Source organism: Schistocerca gregaria, chromosome 3 (genome assembly GCF_023897955.1).
Source record: "Schistocerca gregaria isolate iqSchGreg1 chromosome 3, iqSchGreg1.2, whole genome shotgun sequence".
NCBI lineage: Eukaryota > Metazoa > Arthropoda > Insecta > Orthoptera > Acrididae > Schistocerca > Schistocerca gregaria.
This window is the reverse complement of record NC_064922.1, coordinates 449,264,805-449,277,692: the sequence shown is the minus strand read 5'-3', so window position 1 is coordinate 449,277,692 and position 12,888 is coordinate 449,264,805. Positions and strand designations below refer to the sequence as shown.

Genomic DNA, 12,888 nt, shown 5'->3' with positions numbered 1-12,888 from the left:
GAAGCATTTCCATAGATCCGCAACTTTACTGAAACATTGTTGTCACAGTGTAATTTTGTCCAACTAGCATCATAAAGAAATGATTGTTACTGAGCAAATGGCTTAATGTGGTTTATGTGAGAACAGTGCTCTTGGTTCACACCATGGGTACTAGAACACATGGTAGGGGTCACGCGCAGGTGGCCTGTGAGCTGTGGTGTCACTGTGACCTCTCGCTGCACTGCACTTTGCTGAAAGCTTATTGGCATATGGCGCACACATGTTTAATTCGTATGTAACTATGAATGTAACCCAGGTTTTCCATGTTTTAGTATATTGTAATTATTTTTGTTGTTATTATTCGGCTTTATATTAGTTATCCTATTTGCTATGGTCAGTGAAATGCAGGTGCAAAGCCTCCAAATGACATCGTTCTCTTTCATCATCTTGGAGTGCACTGCTTTTCTTCTGGGGTAAGAGGATCACAGAGGTTTAGACTACAAATGACCTGTAGTATGGAGAAACCCCCTATAATGTCATTTTATTTTCTTAACTGTATTAACGGGTTTTATTATTCTATTCTCAATAATTATATTACAACCTTTTTTTCATTCCATTAATAACTTTGATTTTTCAAAACACTGAGGCTTAAATCAATAAAACATAAACAAGAAAATTGCCTGATTCTTTTAATAGTGACTTCACTAGTAAGAGGATATTTAAATACGTCCCTGATAAAAGATAACACTTGATAAGATAGACAATGTAAAGTTGCAGCTTTCGCAATAACTTCAGATGACCAGTTTGTACACCATCATTTCGTAACCACTGAAAAAGAGGCTTGAATCACTGTTTGGACTTTTGATTCCAAAAACTCAGCACTACATTGAGAGAGACGATTCTGCATTCTTTTGCCTAATCTCTTTTATTTCCGTTCTGTGAATTCTAATTATTGGTGTAAGCATGCATTGTTGCATTCAGGCAGTTTTTGTTTCAACAGTTAACATTTTGCCTAGTAGTAATTTCTTCATTAGTCGGTAATATATTTACCTGTACAATTTCTTCTACTTCTGCACAGTAGCTTTGATCTTGTGCCTGGATATTTCTCTCATCAATAGGCTCATTACAATGCTCAAAATCAGCACCAAAGGATAGTAGATTTTCATTTGGAACAGGATCAGTATTCTTACTGTGTTTGGAAGGAATATTCAACAGTTAATTTTTCAAATCTCTTTCACAATCTGAACCAGCATACTGTATTGAGCACATAGAATCATTTTCATTTTGTGACATTATTTTTATGAAATACATGAAAATTAATTTATAACTCGCTTTTTTGCTGTGATTATTACAACTGGTGAGAGGGGACAAGCTCAGATTCGTTCCGTTAACTTTGTGTCTTTACTTTCACCAAACCTTAAAATATTTTTTACTTTTATGTGTCACTTTTGTTTTTGTAGGTACTTGGTACAAAGCAGCAAATAAACATGTAGTCCTAGCATTACATGAGGAAGATACACCAAAGTTATTCTCCCTATATCTTGTCTCTCTCTGCAACAGTCATTGGGATGTACAGAGCTTGCTTCCTCCATTCCTCACATCCCATTCTGTTAGTGATCAAGAAAAGTAGGTGATTTAAAATTGTGTAAATTTTTGACAGAACAATTGTGCACCTGTGTATGTGCTTCACAAGAAAAGCATAGCTACTCAGTCACATTTTGTGGAAAGTAGAAAAGTTTCAATAGAATTATGTTAACCTCGCAAATGTGCTAACTACCATTTACTGAATGATCTTAACTATGCATCATATACCTTTCAAATAATGTCCATTTGTGTCTGAATTATTCACCATATTATTCCATTTTTGGTGGGGGCTTGATTCAGAGTTGCAAATAATAATTGAGACATTATTTTGTAAACACAACTGAATAAAATATATGATATTGCTTCTTTTCTTCTAGGAGTACCAGTGTCAACTCAGTGGCAACCTCAGGGTTACTTCTATCCCACACAGATAGCACAGTTTGGCTTAGCACATTATAGTAAAAACATGACAGAGCCAGAACCTCATCAAGTGGTTGTTGAGGATGGAGATAAAGAGAGAGGAAGTTGGAGAGTACCTAAAGACGCTGAGCTTAATTATATAAAAAATGGCACAGGGAACTACATTGTCTGTTTTAAGAGCCAAGGTTAGCCCAGATATGAACTGCTTTTAATATTTACATTTGATGTTCTTTTCAGAAGCTTGTAAGTGCTTTATTTCTTAAAGAGTGAACATTGAGAAGTGAATGTAGCATCAGTACTTAAGTGGCTCCAAATATTTTGACATAGATAACACCAATGAATTTTACTGTTGGTGCAGTATTACTAGGTTCAGGACAAAATAAATGAAATCCATCCCTAACTTTTTATTTCAGTTCTATGCATTGCATGAAATAAGCATATGACCACTTGTCATCAGCTGCATGTTGAACATTGAGAAAGGTGGATAATGTTGGCAGTTAGAGGGTAAGACACTGCAAAAGGAAATATAACTGCTGGCAATATGAAATAAGAAACTCTGTGCTTTTCTTTCCTTTATTTGATGACTGAATTTCCTGTGCCATTGAAACATCTCTTAACTTTCATACTTTGGTATTGTCAGTTTAGAAAAACTTTACATGTTATATCTGGGTAGTAAGTTCCTCTCAGACAAAGTCACACAATGTTTCAGCTGAAACTTTTATGTACTTTATTAACTTTTGATCTGTATTAGTGTGGGGAACTGCTAGTATTACAGAAAAATTTGAAAAAGTCATAAAGTATTATGTTACCGGATATTTAAGTACAATGGTTGCTCAGAAAGTAATACACAGCATTTTTTTTCCTCTCTCTCAGCTGAAAAAAAAAGCTATGGGTGTGAAATGTTACGAATGTATTATTTGAAGTCTCCTTAGTGAGCGTGCCAAGTTGCCGTCACTTCCGACATAGCATACCTGCAGGACAATTTCAAAATGGCGTCTCTACAAATTTCTCACTGCAGAGAAAGAAACTGTGGGGAGTATTCACAAATGCTTGTGCAAAGTCTATGGAGCAACTGCTGTGGATGGAAGTACAGTAAGTTGCTAGGCACAGATGATGTCATTAGAAGGCGGTTCAGTGGAGCTCCACGATTTGCAGCAGTTGGGAAGACCATCCACGACTGTCAAACCTGACATGTTGCAGTTAGCTGCTGATGTCATTCATGAGGACAAACTCCACTAAATGATGCCATTCATGGAAGAAATTTTGAGAAGGATAACGAGGTGATTCCTACAGTGAAGCACTGGCTCCACCACCAGGAGTAGGTTTGGTACCAACAGGGCATACACGCTATTGTTTCGAGCTGGAGGAAGGCCATAGAATGGGATGGAAATTATGTGGAAAAATAGGGTGTGTAGATAAAACACTATTCTTTCATGTGTGTAATTCTCATTATGTTAAATAAAGAATTGTTGAAGAACAAAAAATGTGGTGAATTACTGTCTGGATGACCATCATACTAAAACTGAGGTTGAAATGAATAGAGTCTGCAGAATAACTCAATTGAATTCCCCACATATCTCTGTACTTGAAATCACAAAACTAATTGCCATAGCATTCTGTTTGTTGCCCACCGTACTATTGCACCTGGGAGTAGGGGACTTCTTTCAGCTTATCATGAGTCAGTGCGGAATCGAGGTTGCAGAGGAGAGGAGGAGTGGTGCAACTACAGTTATGCAATTCAAACTGCACTAATGTTAGTGCTTAGAGTTATGGAGTGAATAGTCCATCGCACAAGGGGTAGGTGCCAAATACTTTATCTGCTGTATCTGTATCAGTGGAATCCTTTTCAGTTTCATCTGGTGTCTCAGTTTCTATACCACTGTCATTGTCGTGCTGCAAGTTCGCCTTCCCTCTCCAGACCAGCGCTGATTATTATATTCTCTGTTAGTTCTTCAATTAATCCATTTCTGTGCCAATAATCATTTTCAAATCTTTTTACATGTCTGCAAGCTTTTAGCCAATCATATTGGGTAATCTTAGATAAAGAGTCTGTAGTTTTTTTAGGATAGTTAAATTAATGAAAAGAATGTTTTTAGTCCATCCTGTTTCATTTTATTTGTGATTATCTCTATAGGGTTCAAATTGCAGTGATATGGTGGGAGCCTCAGAACAGTATATCCCTTAGGCTTTAAAACTGCAATCTGTTTTGGAAACAGACTTTGGCTTATTATAATGCATAATTTGTAAAAGCTCATTTCTTCTTAATCCATTTCAAAACTGATTTTGTTTGGAATGAGGCATTCAGTTAAGTACTTTTTGAAAGTTGCAGTAGTGGTGGCTGTATTTGTCTGAACAGTATGTTAACAGTGCATTATTAAGACCAACAATACTACCAGCTGGGATGTGAGGAATCAGTTTCTCTTCTAACCAACTGAGATAAGCATCCCCATTCATATCATGGTCATCACCTGGAATTTCTTCAAGCTGCCAACACTTTTTCGTAGTATAATGCATATGCATCCACATTTCATCCATGAACTCTGCTGGTTTACATGGTCCCTTTTCATTATTTGTGATTGTTCTTAAGTATTCCCATGTTTCGCAACAATTTCAAAAGTTCAGATTACATGGTTCTCATATTTTGACAGTTTTTGAAATGAAATCATAACTCTCTTAAAATTTTCTGAAATGTTTCCCCTTCCCCCATGAAAATTTCTCAGTTTTTTAAAACATAAGCAGTGTACTCAATGTTGGTATTTCCTTCTTATGCTCATAATACTCTAAAAATTATTCTTAAAATAAGTGCTTTATCAAAGTTGTCTAGAGAAACAACTTTTCTAGAATGCCTTTATTTTCTAGGAGTTTATACTTTCTCTCTGGTTTTTTTCTCTGGTTTTTTCTTTTTTTTCTGTTTTTTCTCTTTTTTTCTCTCTCTGGTTTTTCTGTTTTTTCTCTCTCTGGTTTTTTCTGTTTTTTCTCTCTCTGGTTTTTTTCTCTTTTTTTCTCTCTCTCTCTGGTTTTTTCTCTTTTTTCTCTCTCTGGTTTTTTCTCTCTCTGCTTTTTCTCTATTTTTCCTCTCTGGTTTTTTCTCTTTTTCCTCTCTGGTTTTTTCTCTTTTTCCTCTCTGGTTTTTTCTCTTTTTCCTCTCTGGTTTTTTCTCTTTTTCCTCTCTGGTTTTTTCTCTTTTTCCTCTCTGGTTTTTTCTCTTTTTCCTCTCTGGTTTTTTCTCTTTTTCCTCTCTGGTTTTTTCTCTTTTTCCTCTCTGGTTTTTTCTCTTTTTCCTCTCTGGTTTTTTCTCTTTTTCCTCTCTGGTTTTTTCTCTTTTTCCTCTCTGGTTTTTTCTCTTTTTCCTCTCTGGTTTTTTCTCTTTTTCCTCTCTGGTTTTTTCTCTTTTTCCTCTCTGGTTTTTTCTCTTTTTCCTCTCTGGTTTTTTCTCTTTTTCCTCTCTGGTTTTTTCTCTTTTTCCTCTCTCTCTGGTTTTTTCTCTTTTTCCTCTCTCTCTGGTTTTTTCTCTTTTTTTTCCCTCTCTGGTTTTTTTTCTTTTTTTTCCCTCTCTGGTTTTTTCTCTTTTTTTTCCCTCTCTGGTTTTTTCTCTTTTTTTTCCCTCTCTGGTTTTTTCTCTTTTTTTTCCCCTCTCTGGTTTTTTCTCTTTTTTTTCCCTCTCTGGTTTTTTCTCTTTTTTTTCCCTCTCTGGTTTTTTCTCTTTTTTTTCCCTCTCTGGTTTTTTCTCTTTTTTCCCTCTCTGGTTTTTTCTCTTTTTTTCTCTCTCTGGTTTTTTCTCTTTTTTTCTCTCTCTGGTTTTTTCTCTTTTTTTCTCTCTGGTTTTTTCTCTTTTTTTCTCTCTGGTTTTTTCTCTTTTTTTCTCTCTGGTTTTTTCTCTTTTTTTCTCTCTGGTTTTTTCTCTTTTTTTTCTCTCTCTGGTTTTTTCTCTTTTTTTTCTCTCTCTGGTTTTTTCTCTTTTTTCTCTCTCTCTGGTTTTTTCTCTTTTTTCTCTCTCTCTGGTTTTTTCTCTTTTTTCTCTCTCTCTGGTTTTTTCTCTTTTTTCTCTCTCTCTGGTTTTTTCTCTTTTTTCTCTCTCTCTGGTTTTTTCTCTTTTTTCTCTCTCTCTGGTTTTTCTCTTTTTTCTCTCTCTCTGGTTTTTCTCTTTTTTCTCTCTCTCTGGTTTTTTCTCTTTTTTCTCTCTCTCTGGTTTTTTCTCTTTTTTCTCTCTCTCTGGTTTTTTCTCTTTTTTCTCTCTCTCTGGTTTTTTCTCTTTTTTCTCTCTCTCCCTGTTTTTTTCTCTCTTTTTCTCTCTCTCCCTGTTTTTTTCTCTCTTTTTCTCTCTCTCTCTGTTTTTTTCTCTTTTTTTCTCTCTCCCTGTTTTTTTTTTCTCTTTTTTCCTCTCTCCCTGTTTTTTTTTCTCTTTTTTCCTCTCTCTCTGGTTTTTTCTCTTTTTTTCTCTCTCTCTGGTTTTTTCTCTTTTTTCTCTCTCTCTGGTTTTTTTTCTCTTTTTTTCTCTCTCTCTGGTTTTTTTTCTCTTTTTTTCTCTCTCTCTGTTTTTTTTTCTCTTTTTCTCTCTCTCTCTGTTTTTTTCTCTTTTTCTCTCTCTCTCTGTTTTTTTTTCTCTTTTTTTCTCTCTCTGTTTTTTTTCTCTTTTTTTCTCTCTCTGTTTTTTTTCTCTTTTTTAAAATCTTTAAAAAATTATATTACCTGTCTTTGTCACTTCCCTGCCATTTTTGCCTCCAACAAAATTGTTTTCTAATGAGTTATTGTTACCTTAATCTCCTTTTTTTTTCTTTCTGGAAAAATTGTACACTTTCAGGGGTACTGACGATTGCGGATAACACTGCACAGCACCACTGACAATATCATGCGAAGACCACTGAACCACTCGCTGCTATGTGCAGAACTGACCTAAAAGCATGGACAGTGTAATGTGTTTTCCTTACTCACCACTACACTTGTTTACTTTCACATCATGGTGTGTTCCTGATAACAGCCATGGAAGGCTGAGTGCAGTAATACCATGGTTGGGTAGTAGAAAGTCCTAATTTCCATTTACTCCCTGTATAGTAAGATTCAGCCGAATTACAGTTGACAAACAGTGAGCAAGCACGGGGCTGTCAACCCAAAATCTATTTGGGCCAATGTAAGAGTAGATCCAATAATTAATAAGGAAATATGATTTCTTGGGCACTACTATGGATAGTATAGTGAATGAATAATCACAGCCAAAATATAGAAAAGGCCATAACAATGAATAATCACAGCCAAAATAGAGAAAAGGCCATAACCCACCACAGCAGTAAAACTGCACAAGGTTGGGGTGGCTAAGACTGGTCACCAAAATTAGATTTATTCGCTCCAAATACATCAGTGGGTAGGTTTCACCAAGTTATAAAACACAATGTTGTAAATTTTGTGACCTATGCCAATCATTTTTAACGTTTATAACTGCCAAATGATGACATAGATGTGTTTTATGGGCCTTCATAATTTTTCTGTGGTATTAGATAGAGCCTTTGGAGAGGACTGGGAACAATGTAACACAAATGGAATTTCGTCAAACAGGAACAAGATAAAAACACCTCAAATTGCTGCCCTTCCATCAGGAGAAGAGGTCCCACAACTGTATGCCCTGTTGTTAAAAAACTATAGACTCTCTTATCAGTGCTCAGGATGTTAACCTTCAGCATCACAAGGCAGGTGACACTGCTAATTCAGTTTCATATAGGATTTATCACAGCATAGGTCTTTGTTGCAGTTTCACCTGTGTGTTTTGGTAGTTTAGTTTTTGAATCTCTGAGTGTTAATCTAGTTTATTAGACACAGTTCTTGCATTTTCAACAGTGTGCGCAATAGTGTTTCAACCGATGTGTCGATAGTCATGTGTTCATTTGTTTTGAAAACTAGTAATTGCCATTTGACATTAGTCAGTCAGCAGCTGCCGCTGCCAGCCAAGGCAGAGCAATGACAGGTAGGTAACCAATTTTGTGTCATTTTATGCATGCTTTTGCAGCTTATTTTTGAATTTCTGATTGATAATTTAATGTTTACTAGACACAGTTCTAGCATTTTTGACGGGGTCTACAGTAGAGTTCCACAGCACATTTCATAGTCCTTTGTTTGTCTGTGTAGTTTTCCATGTACTTTAATACGGATAGGGACTGTGATTGCTGTGTGTTGATGTGAGCTGAGTTAGTAACACTTTGCTCTCAGCTCGAAGCTGTGTTTGATTTGGTTACACAGCTGGAGTCTGAGGTAGGTGGGTGTCCCTGTCGTGGGCAGGCCATTTGTATCCAACGGACATCAAGCACAACCCACGAATCTGCCAATTGATTCACACTGGTGGCCAGCCCAGTGACTGCTCACATTGTGGTTGGCCCCTACCTGTTGTCACATGGGAGGTCGCCTCGGGGTATGGCAACCTGTGAAGGACTTCCCAAGGAGGCCGAATGTGAGGCCTCCCCGGTTAGTCTAACAGGTTCCAGGTGCTGTCTGTGACTGACACTGTTGCTCAGTCATGTACTGTTGCTTGTCCTGTTTCAGAGCAGACCTCTCAGCCTGCAAGATCTGCACAGTCACTAAGGGTGGCATTATTGGTAGTTGGGAGCTCCAGTGTTGGACGCATTAGGGGGCAACTAAGAAACATGGCTGCCAAGGAGGGGAAGAAAGCCAATGTGCATTCTATGTGCACACCAGCTAGAGTCATTCCTGATGTGGAACAGATCTTTCGGATACCACGAAGAGCAACAGGTGGTGGCTCACGTTGCTAACAGCGATTTGTGTCGCTTTGGATCGGAAGAGATTCTCCCTGGTTTAGAGGGCTATCAGAGCCGTGATGAAAGCAGAGCTCACCATTTGGAGCATAGTCAGTAGGAATGATTACAGACCTCTGGTACAGAGCTGAATCCATGGCTGAGATGGTTGTGCAACTGTGTAGGCTGCAGATTCCTAACAATTCTAAATTTTCATAGCTATGTTGGGAAACTACAACAGCTTCAAGTGCTAATAGAAAGCACTTATGCTCAAATTGTTATGTGCATTGAAAGCTGGCTAAAGCCGGAGATAAGTTTAGCCAAAATTTTTGTGAAGTGCCTAACAGTGCTCGGAAAGGATAGTGTAAATACAATTGGCAGTGGTGTGTTTGCTGCATGTAGAAGTAATTTATCGTGTAGCAAAATTGAAGTAGATAGTTCCTCTGAGTTTGTATGGTTAGAGGTCATTCTTGGCAGTAGAATAAAATAATAATTGGATCCTTTTACTGACATTCCAACTCAGATGATAAAATTACTGAAAGGTTGGAAGAAAACTTGAGTCCAATTTCAAGCACATAACCGATTCGGGCAATTATAGTTGGTGGTGACTTCAATTTACACTTGGTATGTTGGTGAAAATACATGTTTAAATCTGGAGGTACGCATAAAACATAATCTGAAATTGTGCGAAATGTATTCAATGAAAAGTATTTCAGGCATTTAGTTAAAGAGCCCACTTGAATTTTAAACATTTGTGAAAACACACTTGACCTCTTAGAAACAAGTAATCCTGTGCTAATAATGAGCATCAAAACAGCTACAGAGATTAGTGAACATAAGGTTGTCATAGCGAGTCTTAATACCATAACTTCCAAATCCTCCTAAAATACACGAAAAATATATGTATTCAAAAAAGCAGATGGAAAATTCACCTGAAACCTTCCTTAGAGACAATTTGCACTCCTTCCAAATTAACAGTGTAACTATAGACCAGATATGGCTTAAATTCAAAGAAATAGTACCAACAGCAGTAGAGAGATTTATACAAAATAACTCCCTTATGATATACAAAATGGGTCAGAACACTGTTGTAGAAACAACAGAAAAGCATGCCAAATTTGAACAAATTCATGGTCTCCAAGACTGGAGATATTTTATGGAAGATCTAAACTTAATGCGGACTTCGATGTAAGATTCTTTTAATAATTTCTATAATGAAACTTTATCTTTATCGTGTAATCTCGCAGAAAATCCAAAGAAATTCTGGTAGTATGTGAAGTATGCTAGTGGCAAGACACAGTCAATGCCTTCTCTGCTTGACAGCAGTGGAAATACTAATGATGACATTGCTGCTACAGCGCTTTTACTGGACACAGTCTTCTGAAATTCCTTCACCAAAGACAAAGTAAACACCCCAGAATTTGAATCAAGAAAAAGGAAATCATGAACTCAGTTGCATAACTGGGACAATATGCGAAGAACACAGTCAACTGACACATATTCAACACGCATTCAGAATTCTTGGGGCACACAACTCTCTCTTTACCTACACCAAGTGCTGAGTGCTACCTACAAGGGTTTCAAATTGATTGCTTATTTATAGATTTCCAGAAGGCTTTTGACACAGTGCCTCACAAGTGGCTCGTAATCAAATAGTACAACAGCTGAATATGAAGGAGCAGACTCCCACCGTGTATTCTGGAAAGCAGCATGAATTTCCTTTGCTTTCATACGTTTCTTTACGAAGTACTTAATCACTGCTCGAATCTCGATTTTTTTTTTTTTTTTTTTTTTTTTTCCCCCCTATCCTCGCAAATCACTATGGGGGAACAACAACATAGCCACGTCACCACCACAGCTCTCTTTCAAGAGCACTGATGTGGCACATGTTTACTGTCAACAGTCCAATGAATAACACCTGTGGTAATTCTGAGAACTTTTCAAACCACCCTCTTAATTCCTAATGTTCAAACACAGCATACATTCCAAAATCCTGCTACATATTGACATTGATGATATGGGCCAACGTTTAGTGGATTACTCCTATTGGCTTTCTTGAATATTTGGTGTGATCTCTGCAACTTTCCATTCTTTGGGTATGGATCTTTCATCGAACGAGCAGTGGTATGTGATTGTTAAGTATGGAGCTATTGCATTAGCTTTCTCTGAAAGGAACCTAATTGGTATACAGTCTGGACTGGAAGAGTTGCTTTCATTAAGTGATAGAAGTAGATATCCTTGACATAGTGAAGTAACTTATAAGTTACTTATATTAGAGAGGTCACAGTTCATAGTAACTGATGGGAGGTCGTCCAGTACAACAGAAGTGATTTCTGGCATTCCACAGGGTAGTATCATAGGCCTTCTGCTGTTCCTTATCTGTATGAATGATTTAGGAGACAATCTGAGCAGTTGTCTTCAGTTGTTTGCAGATGAGCTGCCATTTATCATCTAGTAAAGTCATCAGAAGATTAAAACCAATTGCAAAATGATTTAGACACGATATCTGTATGGTGTGAATATTGGCAGATGACCCTAAATAATGAAAAGTGTGAGGTCATCCACATGAATGCTAAAATGAATGTTTCAACTTCAGTTGCACGATAAATCAATCAAATATACTGGCCATAAATTCAACTAAATACCCGGGAATTACAATTACAAACAACTTAAATTGGAAAGAACATATAGGAAATGTTATTGGGAAGGTGAACCAAAGAGTGGATTTTATCGGCAGAACACTTAGAACATGCAACAGATCTACTAAAGAGTCTGTCTACACTATTCCTGTCTGTCCTCTTTTGGAGTACTGCTGTGATGTGTGGATCCTTACCAGCTAGGATTTACAGATTACATCGAGGAAGTTCAAAGAAGGGCAGCACATTTTGTGTTATCGAGAATTGGAGAGTGTGTGTCACAGGCCCAATAAGGATTTGGGGTGGACATCATGAAAATGACGATGTTCCTCGTAGTGGCAGAATCATTTTATGAAATTTCAATCACCAGCTTTCTCCTCCAAATCCGAAAATACTCTGTTGACAGTATCCTACATAGGGAGAAAATGATCAGCATAATAAAATAAGGGAAATCAGATCTCACACAGAAAGATGTAGGTGCTCGTTTTTTCTGCACGCTGTTAGAGATTGGAATAATTGAGAATAAACCCTGTGTCAGGCACTGAAGTGCCATTTGCAGAATATCCATATAGATGTAGATGTAGATTGTTCTAATTTTCCTCACAGATAAAACTCCTGAGATATTAGGTCTGCTGTGTGCAAAGCCTATTCTGTGTTTCCATAATCACATAATGACTAATCAGATGATCTCTCAGTATTCTGTTAACAAGGTCTGTAATTATCTATGTGAAATTGGTCGGACATACGTCATGTTGGTACTACACTGGTTGCCATACGTTCAGTGGGATGTCTTCCAGCAATTGAAGCAGTATACCTATTAAGATCCATGGGTACTTGTTTTATTAATGGGAGTCTTAAATTCCCACAAAGATCAATGATGCAATTCTTCAAAAGCCTGCATCATAGGTTGGTGAACTGAGAATGGTTTAATATTCTACTTCCTTCAGCAAGTGTTGATTTTCAACTGATAAGTAGTGCACAGAGTGAAGCCTCTGATTTTCCAACTGTTTATAATGATTGTTCAACAGTGAACGAAATCATGTATAGAAACACCACCTCAATTTTCAGTTTTTGCAGACACCATTTGAAAAACTGTAATGGATTTTGAGTCTTGTGGAAAGGATGAAATGTATTGAAACATGGTATTTGTAAAACACTCCTTTATTTGATCCCAGTTGCACGTTCAACGTGCCTAGTAGTGTTGGAGTGTTGTGTGGATTGTATGTTACCACTGCTAAAACTTTGGTGTCCTGTAACACAATCTAGACACCTTTCAGCGAACACACACACACACACACACACACACACACACACACACACACACACACACACACAGCACTGCTCTAACAGTAGAGCACAAACTAATTGGCTTCAAATACACAGGTAAACACACAAACCATACTGGAGGTAAGTGTTTGGCATTTCTTACATTTTATATGTGAGGGCAGATATTTGTGGCACCACTTTTCCTGTTGATGGGATGGTGTTTGCAGTACTATTTTGTAACTATTTAATCAAGTTTCACACTTAAA

The 12,888-nt window shown here is 37.2% G+C and overlaps 1 protein-coding gene across 2 annotated transcripts in view; it reads left to right on the top strand.

Moving 5' to 3' along the window:
* LOC126356007 (D-glucuronyl C5-epimerase B) overlaps window positions 1–12,888 on the top strand; it is a 386,275-nt gene that overhangs the window by 291,027 nt on the left and 82,360 nt on the right. For both annotated transcript variants that reach the window (XM_050006652.1, XM_050006651.1), the window contains exon 5: window positions 1,941–2,168. In XM_050006652.1, the coding sequence (XP_049862609.1) occupies window positions 1,941–2,168 (228 nt within the window). The remainder of the gene's footprint in view (window positions 1–1,940; window positions 2,169–12,888) is intronic.